Below are 16,219 nucleotides of genomic sequence, written 5' to 3'. Positions count from 1 at the left end.
CCCAGGCTTCCCTGCTTTTCTGTATCTTTTCCTCCAACAGCAGAGCTAAGGCAAGTCACACCCCCTTCATTCTCCTCACTTGGCTCACACCCAATCTATAAAATGGCTAACTAGTATCATGGGAACTTAGGCAAGCTCTGTTCCCTCCCACCTCAGTATCCTTGGCTGTAAAACGAGGGAGTTGGACTAAACACCTTTCAGCTCTACATGCCATGATCCTATGAACACCTATCAAGACCACTTAGGAAAGTCCACCCTCTCTTACTAATTCAATACAATTCAAATAGAAAAAAACAATATATGTGTCCCTGTGTCTCTTAATAAGCCAATATGATTATAAATGACCCTATGCTGTGCCTGCTAAGAAATCTGAATGAGCAGCATAGACCACCAAATGTCTCCGAGGGCCGGACAGCACTCTGTCCCAAGACCAGAGCGGTCAAGCTTAGAGGAACAGACCAGGCTGCCTCGTTGTTTGTGAGAGGCTGAACAGTGGTGCCCTCTGCACCCAACCCCTTTGACCAATACAACAGCCCAGCTCTGTGGACAGAGCAATGGAGAAGGCAGTGAGAAAGTGAGCTCCACCACCCTAAACAGTTATGAAATCAAGAAGTTCACTGTCAAAGCTTGGTTTTCGGAGAGGATGGGGCACACATAATGCAACCAAAAGAATGAGACAGAAACTGACTGCTGCGACCCAGCAGTCAAACTGGCCCAACAGCTGGATTGCCCAGGCTGCACAGACCTGCTCTTGCAGGAACAGCTCATTGGCGATGTGCACGATTTTCTCCACAGCGATGATACCACTGACGCTCTGGATTTCAATGTCTGCCAGCACTGTCAGGACGAGGATGGCTTCGACCAGCAGCTGGCGGTATTCTGGCTGAGGGACGCGGTTGAGGACAGACTCCACACGAACGGAGAACTTAATCTCCCCTGGGGTCATCTAGAAGGAAAGAGAGCACCATTCCCAAGGGGCCCACCGTCTGAGAGACATGAATCACGGATTTATAAAGTCAGCAAAACCACTGGAGCCAAGGGCCATGTTCTGGTCCCTTTGTAAGTAACTGAGTCAGTACCTGGGATCTGCCTGGTGCCTCCCACCTTGGCCTGGCCTCCGGGTAGAGAAGCAGAGCAGGGAAGAGGAAGGGAATAAGCATTTCTATAGTACCTACTATGTGCCAGGTACTATCCTAAGCACTTTTCTTTTTTAAAAAAACAAATATCCCATTTGTCTTCAAGAGAGGACAAATGGAGGACATGAGAGTGTTCAGAGGACCTAGGAACAAGAATAACGCCTAGAATAATCAACTGGCACTCGGACCCTCTTCAGCATGTGAGTCTGCAATGATTCCAGAGAGATCTCCACTATTCCGAGGCCATTCCCACATCTCCATTATTTCGGTCCTCTCAATACCAGCAACCTTGGCAGATGGCTGGCAGAGAGGCTGCCTTGCTGCTAAGCTATGCCCAACCAACATTTCTCCTTTTTCTCAATGTAAGCCCTAGGCAAGTGGCTTAGAAACGCTCTCCCTGGTGCGCAGGACTTTAGGCTATAGCGTGCATGGCTCTGTAGGCCCCCAGGCCAGGAAGCACTCAAACTCTTACCTCTTGAGTCGTTGAAGAAGGAAGAACGAAGCCTTCCACGGACAGGCCATGGCACTGCATGAGAGGAAAGCTCGGGTGATTAGCCAGAAATGCAGATTTCATCACTCTCTGCCAGGCTACACTAACAACACTGCAGCACTAGGTACGCAATCAAGGACTGCAGAACAGAGAAGCAGAAGCTTTTGGAAGGCTGGGGGATGGTCTCACACTTGTCATTCTCTCCCTAGCACCTGGATCATAGGAGGCACTTGGGAAAACCTGATTGAACTGGGAAGCCCAGAAGCCACTTTGGCATCGGAACTGAGGGCACCTCTCCTGTGCTGTGTGTGCATGTGTATGGGAATCCTAGCCCTAAATGCAGCAGCCAGGCTAGGCCCACAGATTTAGAAAATATGTGGTAAACTGGGCAGTTCTAGATGCCACCCACAGAGGTTCCGGGCTTTAAAGCAAGCCAGATTTGGCTCCAAACTTCCCCAATCCTTAGGGCTAAGTGGAGACCCCTGGGGTGCATCCAGGTCACTAAGGGGTCTCTGGAGGCCACTGGCCCAGCTCCCTCCCATATTCTGCCCCTATTCTCTGGGCCTCCAGCAGGACAAAGTCAGGCCCCATGCCCAGGTTATGCAAAAAGGTCCCGCTAGGTCAGCATGGTCCCCCTGGGAAGGAGCCTTAGAGATCTTTGTAGAAACCCTGGTGAGGAAGCAGCTGCCTAATGGGGCAGCCCCTGCTACTGATGATGGCAGAACCTTCATTCTTCCAGCCTCACTGGCTCAGGGATTCAAAAGCAGGGGAAGCAGCCACCTGCTCACTGGAACAAAGCTAACTACTCTGCTCTGTGATGACGGGAGAAGGCTGGAATCCACAGTCTCCCACACACTCAGTGATGTTCTTGGGGTAGCTGGTTGGAAATCCATGCCTTTTTTAGTAAGTTTTGGCTGCCAAGCCCAATCTCTATTTGGGTTGGAGAGCTGGAGGTGTTAGGGTCTGTCACATGGTCCCCAGCAACATCACTCATCTCAATTAGAAACACCATTCATGAGAGGCCCGGGCTTGGTCACCTCTCCATAATGAACTTCCTCCCTAGCACAGGAGCAGCAAGTCTAGTGAACCAAGTAATTGCTGAGTCTGCTTCCAGAGCTAGAACCAAGGTGTGTCATTAACCACTGAAAAGGGCTCGAGAACTTGCATTTCTCCTTCCAGCTTTATAGGTGACCAAGGACCAGGTCTCAGCTTGCCTATCCCTGCAATGGGATGGGACAGAACTGGGCATGGTGTCACTCACTAAGGTGCTACTGAGGCCAAGGATCTGGAGCAAATACTGTGGGGGCACACAGATCACCTGGGAATCGGAGATGTCAGGCCAGGTAGAGGCTCCAACTGCCAAAGGCAGAGAAAACAGCCATGACCCTGGAACCACCAGGCAAGTGCCCCTACTGGGCCTTGGGCTCACCTCGCCCACCACTGGGTTTTCCCTATAAGCCTGGGAAGGAGAGCATTTGTATTCTCATTATATAGGGAAGAGAACAAGGAATTGGGTCAAAGGGGCAAAGTGACTACTGTGTAGTCCCACAGCTAGTAGTGGAACAGAGTCTCACACCCAGGTTCCTCTCCTGAGTCAGCCTCTCGTGTTCTCATTGCTGTACCATGCTAGGGGCCCTACTTACCTCTAGAGCTCCCTGAGATCTAGGGCTTTCTGTCTAGTATCCCTCCTTCCCATCACATCTATGTTCACCCCCAGTCCAATCTCTTGTGTCGAGGAGGGAAGGTCACCAGCCTTCAAGGAGAATGAATCAACTCCCCCAAATGATCAGGCACCTCAGTGATAATGGGAGCTCCCAACTGTGAGGCCTGATCAGCCTATGAGGTTCTCATTCAGGTCCTCCTAGCAGTTAGCCAGAAATAGTCCATCTGATACAGCATTAGAAATAGCAAGTGCATATGGAGGTTGGCTAGAGGAGAAGCCAGTCCTAGGGGAGGGCCATCCCACCTGAGAGAAGGCTGCCATTGCTGGTGGACAGAAAAGTCTACTTGTCCTTAGGGAGAAAAGGGAGCAGGAAAAAGCCTCTGCCTACCACAAGGGCCCAGTGCTAGTCTAGCTGAGGGCTCAGAGGGGAAAGCCACAGCGTGGAGTCAAACCTTCTGCAGAACCTTCCACACTTTCTGATAAAACCCAATGGGGACTCTATTGAGTGCTCCATCGAGCCGGCGCCGGCGCTGCCACTGGCCCTGGCGAGTGTCTTTCCAGGAATGCTCCTCATAGGCACTTGTGAAGGAGCCCCTACTTGGGCTTAATGAAGGTCCAGGTGACTAAATAGAAAAAAGGAAAACACAGTGGAGCCAAAGGCAAAAAAGTCGGACAGATCAAGCCCGTTGGACCAACATGCCCCCTCCATTATACCCCCCCAGGAGATCAGAGCCTGGCACATGCTGACGTCACAAATGTTTGTAGGAAGTCACTGGATTAGAATTCTATCATTCTAACAGAAACTTGGAAGCTAAAAAATGTAGTGGATTGAGTTCATGGTAATGTCAAAATTCCAGGGTGAGTAACTTGGTGCGCTGCCCTGCTTTCCCCTCCCCCCCAGCAAATGGGAAGAAAGCATCGATGACATCTGTCCTCTTGGAGCGTCTCTTCTCTTAACAGGTCACAATTTTGAAAACTCTGGGATATTTTTTATCACAATGACATCCATACTAAGTGATTAATAACAACTTAGGATGAATCATGTTTTTAAACTTAAAAATAGGCAGGTAGAGTTGTATGTGCTTCCAGCTCTAAATCCCCCAAAGCTTAGCTTCTTTAGTCTGGTCTGGCCCTTGACATCGACAAACTTGCCCAGAGCTCCTGGGCCAGCAGCACACAGACACAAGAGGCCTTTGGGAGACAAGAAAGGCAAGATGACAACAGTTACCAGAAGAGGTGGGGACATCAGCTCGGCACTCAGCATGTGGCTGCCATTGGACTAGGAAGGAAAACCAAAGAATAATAATTTAAAAGGAATGGGACACTTAACAAAATAAAATGATTAATAAAGGCCTTTACTGATTCTTCAAAGAATAGGCCAGCATATTCCCACTGAAAAGCCAAAAACAACAGAACTAGTCTAAGAGAAACCACAGAGAAGGCAGCCAGGCCACAAACACATCCATAACCCTTTTATTAGAACTGATGTTTCTAGTAAAGTCCTCGGAGGAGCAGTGGCAGAAAAACAGAAGGAATGTGGCATGATGGGATAAGGCTTCTCAAAGTTCCTCAGCAGAAGAGGGTAGAAGAGATTGGACCAAGTGTAAGGAACTGCATTAGGCTTGGGACCCAAGAGCAGTGGGTGGCTTCTGTTTGCATGGGGGCGTTAGCAGGAAGCTCTCATTATTTTGAGCTCCCTAATACGATCACAGGAGAAAAGCTGAGTGCTCTGAATGGAGTCTCCTGACACCCACAAGGTGGTAAACGTGTAGTTGGTCACGCTCAGCTGGTAGGAACTCTCGAGTTTGCTGACCATTCACGTCACTCTTCTCTCCTAGTTCTCCTTCTGCCTATCCCGTCATTCCTTCTCAGTCTCCTCTGTTGACTCATCATCTATATCCCACCCCCTGACTATGACCATCACCAAGGCCACGTTGTCTTAGCCTCTCTCTTCTTTTCCCTCTATACCCTCTTGCAAAAACCTCATCAGCTCTCAGAGCTTGAACTTGTATCTCTGCAGATGGCTCAAGCATGGGGCCGAGAAAGCCAGGAGCCATTTGGCTTCTGCCAGGGGTGCTTTCAGCTAACCAGCCCGCCCTCCCGTTACTCTCTTCAGGAGTTTCAGTCCTCTCTCAGCGATGGCGTATTGGGCACTTCAAACTCAACACATCACCAAATGGACTCATCAATTATTCCCTCCAATCCCTTTGTGATTTCCCTTGAAGGTGCCGCTGCACCACCACCTTTCTCATCTCCCAAGCAGTCTCATCACCTCTGCCTTATCCTCAGCTCATCACTCTCCCTCACCCCACACAGCCAGTCATTTGCACCTCCATGCCATTTCTTCTCTCCACTCCTTAGTTCGGGCCCTCACCACTTCTCGCCTCTTAACTGACCTCCTGACTTTGAGTCTCTCTCCCACCCAATCCATGCCAATGGCTATGTGGTTCCACTCCTCATTCCATTTCAGTTCTTCTCTCTATTGCTTCTAGGAGAAAGTATGGACTGACCTGTTTAGTTTCTAAAACCCTGCACGAGCTGGCCACGAGCCATACAACCTACACAGACTTCCTCAGCTCGTTGGACATTGCTCCCTCTCCTGCACTTTACAATCTGGCCAAAATGGCCTTCTCTCCTCCCTTCACATACTATACTCCATCTCCCTCCTCCATGTCTTAGCACTGGCTGTTTCCCGATCAAGATGGAAAATTAGCAAATCAGAATACCAGGACAAGTTCTTAAAAATCCCAGAGAGCACCCAAAAAACCCTACAAGTCTAACAATAAATAAGCACTTGAGGCTTAAAACTTAAGTGAGAGCCACTATTTATACAATTTAGCCAATTCCTCTCAATTAATGGCCCCACAAGGTCCAGTGGTAAATGTGGTCCATCCCCCTTCCAAACTGGAATCTCTCCTGATACCAGAGACACTCTTTCTGCCTGGAAAAGCTACAAGTGTGACTGGTGAGACACCAACCAAAGGTGGACAAAATGGAGGCTGAGCTCTTTTCCCCAGCTGCTTTGAGAGCACCAGTATTGAACTTATAGATCTCCTCGATTTACTCATCTGTGGGCATGTTATGTCCTCCTCATAGAGGAGAATGGAAGCCCCTTGGGAGCAGGCCAGAGGTCACACACACAGAGCACATAGTAGGGACTTAATACATGTGTCCTTGACTGATTGTTTGAAAAGGGGGCTAAAGCAGCTGTGGCCATCTATTCTAGCTGGCGGAAGGGTCAAGAACACATTTAGTTGGGGGTGGGGGGTGGGGAACACCCCCCATGGCACAAGCTATTAAATAGTTTAGAGGTTAGTCATTTCACCTGACTCTCAACTGAGACAGACAGCCGGCGTAATTCCACCTAGAAAATAAATGAATATGAGTGAGCCCCAATGGGGAGGTAAGGCCCTAACCAGCTTCCTCATGATTCTACCTTACCTGCTTTATGTCGCTTTTTAACTGCATGATTCCTGCCCGTTCAGTCCTGGTCACCCCAGCAGCACCAATTTCATGAATGGAAATAGAAGGGCTGACATTGGAATCAGCAGGACGCACTATGGATAAGAATGAGAGAATGACAGTAGGAGGAAGAAGGAGGGGAGGGAGAAAGAGGGAGGGAGGGATGGACAGATGGATGGATGGACGGACAGAGGGAGGGACAGAGGGAGAGAAGGAGGGAGGGATGGATGGACAGACAAAGGAAGGGACAGAGGGAGAGAGGAAAAGGGAGACAGGGAAGGAGGGAGGGAGGGAGAGAGAGGAGGTGAGAGAGGGGGTGGGGAAGAGAGAGACAGATACACCAAGGGATAGAGAAAGAGGGAAGGAATAAGAGACAACAAAGACACACACAGAGGGGGAGAAAGAGTGAAATCATGGGGCCCAGAAAGCCAGGGGTCATTTGGCTTCTGCCAGTGGATGTTTTCAGCTAACCAGATTGCCCTCACTCCTCTGCCATCTCTGAGGACCTACTCTGAGCCTCTCATGGAGGGTAGCCCAGGGGCAGCTCAAACATACCAAACCATATGCCCTTCTGTCTGCAGCACCACCTCCCACTGAGATCTCCAAGGTGGTAACCTTGGTATCATCTGTGCCCCTCCTTCTCTGCCACGTCTCATCTGATCAGTTACCAACTTCTGTCAATTGTACCTGTGATGTGGCCTGCATACATTTCTTCCTGTCCACTCACCGGACTGTTGTCCTGGGACAGACCCTCAGCCCCACTTTCCTGGCCCACTGTCTCCTCAAAGGGAACACTAACCATTGGGCAATCAGCCTGAGCTGAATCCCAAGGGCAGCACACAGCTCTGAAGGAAGCCCAGCCAAGAGAAAGGAAGGAATGATATCACAGAGAGCTCAAGCACTCTTGGTACTGAGAGCCAACCATGAAAGCCACAGGTCATATTAGAAAGGAGAACCACACAATAACTCACTAAAAGCTTAATGATCATACAAGAATGTTTTCCAGGACAAGGGAATTTTTTAAAATAGGATATAAATGTGCCAATGAAAGGCAATGAGCCAGCTTACAAAATAAAAAATGCCACTCTCATCATGGACAGAATTTCCACTGAGCTCAGATCCATTAGGGAATCTGCATGCCCACTGACACTCATTGGTGCCCTCCAGCCTCCATGCTCTTGCTCACACTGTTCCCCGTACCTGGAATGCCATCCTCTCCAACTCACTGCTTGAATTCCTGACCATCCTAGGAGAACTTCATCTCTACCAGGAAGGAATCCCAGCCCACCTCCAAACCTCAGACAGCCAGTTCATCTGCACCCCTCGGGGCCCTGCTGATTTCAAGTCCAACATTAGAGCCATCTGTGTTGATTCTCCCACTAGACTAGAAGCTAGGGGCAGTGTGCCCCCACCCAAGGCTGGCAGATAGGGGCCATGTAGGAAGCACTTGCTGTTGTAGAATGTGGCTGATTGTCCTGGACTGTCTTCTCTCACCCTCTTCCCCCACCTGGCACCATGACAAAGCTGAGTAACTGTTCTGTTCTAACTGCCTGGCATGAGCTGCTGCCATCTTGGCTACTGCCAAAACCGCAGGCACAGATGGAGAAACAGCTAAAGTCTGGAACTCCGGGGCAAAGGTGAGAAGGCCCACCAGCTGGGACCCCAGAGTCTTTCAGTGCTTGGGTCTCCTGGGGGCAGAGCTGCAGAAACACTCCCCCCCAACTTCCTACCATGATAGCCACAAAATGGGTCCCCTCTGGACAAACTGGCATGGACTAGAGCACTTCAGACTTACTGCTTCGTTCCACGCCAAACTCTTTGCCGCTGAGAATGTGGTGTAATAGATTCTTCATGGCTGAAGGACTGAGGTTCATCAGACTCTCTGTGGCTTCTTCAGCTGCACAGGAGAAACCCAAAGATGGAGGGGGTGGGGGCCATTGGGGCTTCCTCCCCCTCTTCCCCACTTTCCTTCAGGATCCATTTTCATGATCCACTGGACTGCACCACTTCAATCATTCCAGAAGCATTGTTAAAGGTGGCTGAAGAGCTCACCTCCAGCCTCGACTCAGGAAGACCCAAATTCTAGCCCTGCTTCTGAGACCTCCTGGCTGTGTGATGCTGGACAGGCCCTTTAACCTCTCAACAATCTGGGAAGCACACTGAGACTAGACAGTGAATGGAAGGCACTGATCTACATGGGTCAAGGGAATTCCCAATAGCAGGGAATCACAGGCTTGGTCTTATACTCTGTGCCAGGTCCTCTGCCAGGTACTGAGGACACAGGCACAAAAAGAAACCCATCACACACATATGAGACTCTACAAAACAGATACTGCTCTTGGGTATATGGGAATATTGGGCCCGGCTAATGCTGTGCATTGGATTCTCTTGTCTTTTCTCCTTAGCACTACTTCTTCATGACTTCCTGGAACTAGAGATGCTGCAGAGAAGGATAAAAGAATTGATGGGATCAAGGCATCCCATGCTTTAGGGTCATTTGTTTCAGTCATTTCCAACTCTCTGTGACCCCATTTGGGGTTTTCTAGACAAAGAGACTGGAGTGCTTTGCCATTTCCTTCTCCAGCTCATTTCACAGATGAAGAAACTGAGGCAAACAGGGGGAAGTGACTTATCCAAGGTCACACAGCTAGTAAGTATCAGAGGCTGGGTTTGAACTCAGGTCTTCCTCACTCCAGGCCTGGTACTCTATCCACTGTGTCACCTATCTACCTGGAAGGGACCTAGACATTACCTAGTATATGGGCCAAGGACTGGACTTGGAATTTCAATGGTTTAGAACAGGGGCAGGGAACCTGCGACTGAGGCCACATGTGGCCTTCTAGGTCCTTGGGTGCAGCCTTTTGACTGAGTCCATGTTTTACAGAATAAATCCTTTTATTAAGGGCATTTGTTCTGTGAAGTTTGGATTCAGTCAAAGGGCTGCCCTTCTGGACCAAGAAGGTCACATGTGGCCTTGAGGCTGCAGGTTCCCCACTCCTGGTCTAGGGAACTCCCAGGTAAGGAAACTCTCCACCAGTGCTGCTCATCATCTTCTGTTCAATGTATGGTCTCAGAGAGCTGAACAGAACACTGAGAGGAGAAGGGACTTGCCCAGGGTTCCACTTCCAGGAGGTGACCTAAGTAGAACTCAGGCCTTTCTGACTCCGAGGCCAGCTGGCCATCCACTCTGCTTCTCCTCCTTTACTGTAACTCCCCTCATGTGGCACGTGGGCAAACATCCTCGAGAAGTTAAGTCGCTCGCCTAGGAACACGCTGGTAGCAAGTAGCAGAAGTGGGATTGGCACATAGTCCCTCTAACTTAGTTCGTGTTCTTTCCCATGTATCCCAGGGACAGGTCTGTGACTCTGACATCAGGAAGAATGGGTTAAGGGGTTGTGGCCTGGACTACCCAAACCTGGAAACTGGAAACTTGGGTCTGATCCTGTGGGGAACTGGAAGCCAGGCTTTGGCACCAGGAAACATGCTCCAAGTGGCTGGAGCTGCTCCCTTAACCTCATCTTTCTGACCTTCCACGTGGATGAACAGAGGTTCCCAAGGTTCTGTCCTTGGCCCTCCCATCTTAGAAATCTCAGCTACTGCCCTGGCTTTAGTGAGCACCTCTAGGCAGAAGACTTTCAAATCTGGATCTTCACCCTCCACTCTCCTCCAAAGCTCCAGTCCCATAGTTCCAATTGCCTGCTGGGGTATCCCCCACCAGGACTTCTGACTAGGTCCCCCAAGTGGAATTCATCCACCCTCCTTCAAAATCTTCCTCTCCCCTTTAGGTCTCTACTTTTGTTGATTAAATTACTACTATGCCAGTCGTCCGGGCTCAGACCCTCCAAGTGATTGTGGAACCTCCTCTTCCTTCACAGCTTATGCCCAACCAGTCCCTTGCCAATGTTTGACAAAGTAGTAAGCAATTGGCATAGGAGCAGGCTTAGCAGGGGCAATCTGGGAGCTGGCACTATGGGCAGCAGATGCACAGGCTTCTTTGCCTTCTTCTGGAACCAAGAGGCTAAAGAACCAAAGTAAAAGCAAGCTCCCCGGGAGAGGGCTGCTGAATGAGATACCTGAGCAGCGAAGAGACTGCACCAGCTCTGTTGCCATCACCTGGATGATGAGACCAATCCGGAGCCGGAACATCTCCGCAAAAAGGCTGGGCTGAGTCCGCATGTACATGGCCAGGTACACCAGGATTTCCTGGACACGCAACGGTTCAGACGAGAGGGGAGACAAGAGCAGGGAAGTCAGGGGCCCATGGCTCCTTGCTGACTGACTCTGGGGCTCTCAGCAACCAACAAGGAAGCAGACTCTGCCTTGAAGGTGCTAGTCACCAGGCCAGGCTTGGCCACTTTGCTCACCTGTGTGAGGATGGAGATGTTTACATCGTTCTCACTGGCCTCATCGATCAGCTTGGTGAGCTCCTCATAGGGTAGAGGACTAAGGGATGAAACCTTTCATCATTGCAAAGAATGTTCTTGTCTCATCGGGACTTCCCCCATCCCCAAATCCAGCACATTCAAAAGAAGACAGTGAGTGAAGGAATTGGGCCTCAGGCCCCCAACTCAGCCTCCAAGGCTGCCACCATCACATCTTTCTTTCTTGGTGCCTCTCCTTCATCCCCTCTGTTCTCAGAATCACCTTCCACATTACAACAGCTCTTTCCCCCCAGGGAAGATCTTGCCTCTGTGTCACCTTGAGCAAGTCACTTACACTCTACGTGAGGCGTGGAGTTTCCTCACCGATGAGATGATTTCGAAGATCCCTTCAAATTCTAAAACTATGCCTCTCAGAGCCATGGAGCCCCAGAAGGCAGCCTGGCTTCCATGCCTAATTGTGTGCTCTTATGCAAGTCACTTCCTCTCTGTAGGTCTTAGAGCAATGCATGGGCACCAGTTGGCATTCCAGCTTTCTCTGGCTTTGCTTCATCTCATGACAGAAACCAGCCACAGCCTTCCATGAACTGCACAATGGCTTCCCACTAGAGCTTGCTCCAAATTCCAACTGGGAGTTTGAACCTGGGGCCCCTCCCATCCTACCTCCATTTCTGACACCCCTCCTCTCCTGGTGCCCCTCACCCTCTGTCTTCCTGCCCCAGGTGGGTTCATTGGTTGCCCCTGCCATCTCAGAAGCATTATGGGTACCAGGGGCTTTCCTCCCTCATACAGTAGCATCCACTTCTGTGCTCCCCTTTCAGACTCCAATCTCCCCAAAGCAACATTCCTGTTCTTTGGCCTTCCCACCCCTTAACACCTGGCACTGCTGTCTATCCAAGCCATGATGAGGCCAGGCTTCATGGGTGACTTGGAGAGTCCCTGTTGTTTTAGGTGTCTCTTGTGTTTTGATCAGTTAATTATGGTGCACTATAGGGTAGAGACAGAGTTCTCAGCCTGGAATCAGGAAAACTGGGTTTCAATGTTGCCTCTGGCACTGGCTAGGTGACCCAGGGGACTTAATCTTTATGGGCCTTAGGCAATTCTCTAGGATTTATCTACTAAATTTCAGACAGACCATGATCCTTCACATAGTATAGGTATACACGTGCCACATACATGTATAACGCACAGGCACATATACATTTTGTTGTTGTTTAGTAGTTTTCAGTTGTGTTCAACTCCCCATGGCTCCATTTGGGATTTTCTTGGCAGAGATACTGTAGTGGTTTGCCATTTCATTCTCTAGCTCATTTTACAGATGAGGAAACTGAGGCAAGCAGGCTTAAGTAACTTGCCCAGGGTCACAGAGCTAGTGTCTGAGGCCAGATTTGAACTCAGGAAAATGAGTCTTCAGATATATGTATTCAGGGATACAGGATACACAACCCCAGAAGATGCTTCTGTTTTTGCATAAATGGGCTGGGCTTACTTCAGGGGCCATGTGATATACTGCCTGAATGCCTAGGCTTCTGTGGCCCACCTCAGAGAATATGGGAAGGAGAGCAGGGGAGGCAGTCTGAACTCCCCACACAGTCCAGGTGAGGTGGGCCCAGAGTGGCCAGTGCAAGAGAAGAGTTAGTCAGGGGCAGTAGGAGGTGCCTCACTAGCCTGTTATGCCAGCCCAGTCCATGGCCTTCCTCAGTCCCCTACCCCACCCCCACTCCTAGTTTCCTCCCCTCTGGAGCATAGCTCCAGGCTCCTCCAGACCAGTATTCTGCCCCTAGTGCCTGCTTGTCCTGTGGTGACCACACATGGCCACACTACTGCTCTACCAGGAGCCTCATTCTCACCCCACCCTGATCCCTGGAAGGCTCCACAGAGACTTCAAAGAACCCTCTTGAACCTCATTTCACTGGATCATCAATCACCCTGAGACACACAAGAAAGATCATCCCATTTCACAGGGGAGGAAACTGAGGGAAGTGATCTGACTAAGGTCACAGTTTTAGCCATTGGCAGAATCAGGCCCAGAACTCAAAGCACCTGCTATCATTGTGACTTACCCCACTGGGCGTGTGTGAGCTCGTTCGTGCACACACATGTACACAAACTCACACGCCCTCCCCAACCCTGGCAAGCCAGCCTCAGCCAAACCAACCAGCTGACTCACGCAGAGATGGTCTTCTCCCGAGGCTCTGGAGGAAATCCCACTGTCAAGTGCTTCTGGTGAGACAGCAGATCTGTGCAGGCCTAAAACACAGTCAAATGTACCAAGTGTGACAACAACCGGAGGGGATGCCTAGTGAGAGCAGGCCTGGTCTCCCCTCCCTCAGCCCTTCCTAAATCATTCAATGGCCTCCCCCAATCCCAGCAGTTCTGTAAGTCAGTCTTATACACATGACAACTGCAGTCTTTGAGTGAATCCACTTCTACAGCCTCATGTGAAATGGATGTGCTTCCCTAATGGAAAACTGTCTTTTCAAAAAAGACTTACAAATTATTCACTTTGTTGTTGCTGAAAAATGTTCCCAATTCAAAGCTACTGTCCAAAAGTTATTTAAGTAATTCTGTCCAATGAGAAGCAGGGTAGGGTGAGCAGCTAGAAAACTGACCTCAGACTAGGAAAGCCCTGGGTTCAAATCCTGCCTCTGTCACTCACTGGCTATGGGACCCTGGACAGTTCTCCAAGACAATGACTTTGAGGCAAATCGCCAACGTTCATCAATAAAAGGAGTTTTCGGACTGGAAGGTCCCTATAGCAGTGAAGTCACAGATCCAGACCCTCCCCTTCCCCAACAGCGACATCAAGTCAGAAAGTATTTGGGAGTGATGATGACATGGTTAGCACTGTGCCAGGCACTATGGGCAAAATGAAGTCTAAGAGGCGGCTTTTCAGAGCCTTCCCTGTGCTTTCTTTCCCACATCCTTTCCAAAGAAAAGCGGTGGGGTTTACCTCATCCAGGGCTTCCACTTTCTTCTTTAGAATGCCGGAGATATAGCGGATCAGGCCCCAGTGACGTGTTTCTCCGGCCTTGCCATATAGGGCAGCGAGGAGCTCCCGGACTGTCCTGCCCTCCTCACCGTGGATGTCAGTGTTCCAGTCAGGACCCCTAGGGTGGGAAAAACAGGAGGAGATCACAAACATCTGTGGGTGAGCCAAAGGGCAGAGGAGAGAGATGCACCTGTTGCAGGGAGGGAGGCATACATGATGCCACTGCCAGGAGGCAGCAGGATGCACTGGGACCTGGGGCAGGCCCTGAGACCCAGGGGAGGATTTCATCACAAACCGCTTAGGACACGAAGGCACCAAGATATTGGGGTGTGCACTGGTGGAGGAAAGCCCACCGAGGAGCCAGATCCTTCAATCACACCACAATCATTTGTTAATTGACACTTACTACATGCCAAACCTAGGCTAAGCCAGTCCCTGCCCTCCAGGAGCTTATATTCTTTTGAGGGCACTTTTCCTTCTAGGGCAGAGTAGAGCAGCGACTGAGAGGAAGCCGCTGAATTCTGACCACCCAAAGCTCTGCTCCCAGACTTCTGCCCTCTGGAGCAATTAATGGCCCTGCCTAGGCCTGTGTCCCATGGCTCTTTTCCCTACCCCCTCCACAGCGAACATGCCCACTCCCTCGTTGGCTAATAGGCTGAGCAAGGGATAACCAAATCTGAAAGGGGCACCATCCCAGAAGAATCTGAATTTTAAAGCAAGACCCTTTTTAACTCAAATGAATGAAATCTATACCAGTGTAGCTCCAGGCAGCATGAAGAGACAGTGGGGAAATTCCCTAGCACCTACTCCCAAGGTCATCTCTGCCCTTAATGACGAACCCCATCACAACCCATTAACCCTTCCCTGCCTAACCCAACCTACCCTCCCAGCCTCCATGACCACTGCTCCCCCTCCCACGAACCATAATCCAGCTAAACTGGCCTTCTCTCTGTCCATGTCCCATGGCCAGTCCTTCCCCTCAGAGAGTCCTCTCCTCCAGCCACCATCTTGTGCATGAAGGCTTTCGGCTTCACAAACACAAATCCAGCCCTCGTATTAGAGGGCTTCAGCACACATATTAACCTTCATCCCCTAGTTCCTTAATTTACTCATTTCTCATGAGCAACTCACTATCTTTTCACTGAGAGTCTTCCGGGCCTGGAATGCCCTCCTCACCTCCAAACTCAGCTCAAATCTCACCTCCCAAAGGAGGCCTTTTTTTTCCCATTCCTCTTCACTGCTAGAGCCTTCCCTCTGAGATTGCCTCTGTTTATTCTGGCTGGATCTAGTTTGTCCGCTAGCCTGGGAGCTCCTTGAGGGCAGGGACCATGTTTCTGCTATTCTCTGTATCCCCAGCCTTGGCACTTCATAAATGCCAGCTTCTAGTACCCTCCCTCCACCCTCCCAACCTGCCTGACATCTAATATCTCTGAATTTCTTTTCCTTACATTTACTCTGTATACACTTATATCTGTACCTTTCTCCACCGTCAGAATGTAATATTCAAATTTTGCCTCACACACTTATTGGTGGCTTCCCTAACCTCTCTAGACCTCACTTTCCTCATCTGTAAAATGAGAGCATTAGACTCGATGACCCCAAAAGTCCCTTAGTTCTAAATCTATGTCCCACTGAGTCTAAGACATTTAAGGAAGGAGAGAATGCTAACAACAGGGGGTAGTCATGAAGGAGTATGGAGTGCCAGGCTGAGGAACAGCTGGCACGCCAGCTGGACTGGAAGCCAGAGATCACTCTCACACAATAAGGCAGATTGCAGAGGGAGCCACTGAATTTACACAGAAAACTGCTGCACCCCTGCCAATGTGCCAAAGCTTGGGTAGGTTTGGGAAGCTATGTCTGAGCCTTGTCTTAATCCCTGGTGACCCACCCCTGTCCTACTAGAATCTCAATCATTGATTTGTAAGACACATGCAGCTTTCTATCCACAACCTGCCTGGCCAGGTATGTGCCCTGATAAGAACTCAGTGACTATCACAAGAAGACAACAAGGGATGCCCAGATCTTCTGCAGAGCTTAGCAAGCCAGGAACAAGAAGAAGTAACAGAGTCAGCAGGGGTGGTGGGCCAGTGGAGGAGT

The 16,219-nt window shown here is 50.0% G+C and overlaps 1 protein-coding gene across 3 annotated transcripts in view; it reads right to left on the bottom strand.

Annotated features, from left to right (window-relative positions):
• PHKA1 (phosphorylase kinase regulatory subunit alpha 1) overlaps positions 1-16,219 on the bottom strand; it is a 65,049-nt gene that overhangs the window by 3,487 nt on the left and 45,343 nt on the right. Inside the window, exons 22-32 of one of the 3 annotated variants that reach the window (XM_072626781.1) lie at positions 14,084-14,240; positions 13,301-13,380; positions 11,116-11,194; positions 10,825-10,954; positions 8,547-8,648; positions 6,731-6,846; positions 6,615-6,653; positions 4,518-4,568; positions 3,742-3,912; positions 1,609-1,662; positions 746-946 (exon numbers count right to left, since the gene is read on the bottom strand). In XM_072626781.1, coding sequence (XP_072482882.1) covers positions 746-946; positions 1,609-1,662; positions 3,742-3,912; positions 4,518-4,568; positions 6,615-6,653; positions 6,731-6,846; positions 8,547-8,648; positions 10,825-10,954; positions 11,116-11,194; positions 13,301-13,380; positions 14,084-14,240 — 1,180 coding nt within the window. The remainder of the gene's footprint in view (positions 1-745; positions 947-1,608; positions 1,663-3,741; positions 3,913-4,517; positions 4,569-6,614; positions 6,654-6,730; positions 6,847-8,546; positions 8,649-10,824; positions 10,955-11,115; positions 11,195-13,300; positions 13,381-14,083; positions 14,241-16,219) is intronic. The other 2 variants (XM_072626783.1, XM_072626782.1) reach the window with 2 other exon arrangements.

This window comes from Notamacropus eugenii, chromosome X (genome assembly GCF_028372415.1).
Source record: "Notamacropus eugenii isolate mMacEug1 chromosome X, mMacEug1.pri_v2, whole genome shotgun sequence".
NCBI lineage: Eukaryota > Metazoa > Chordata > Mammalia > Diprotodontia > Macropodidae > Notamacropus > Notamacropus eugenii.
This window is presented reverse-complemented; position numbering and strand designations above follow the sequence as displayed.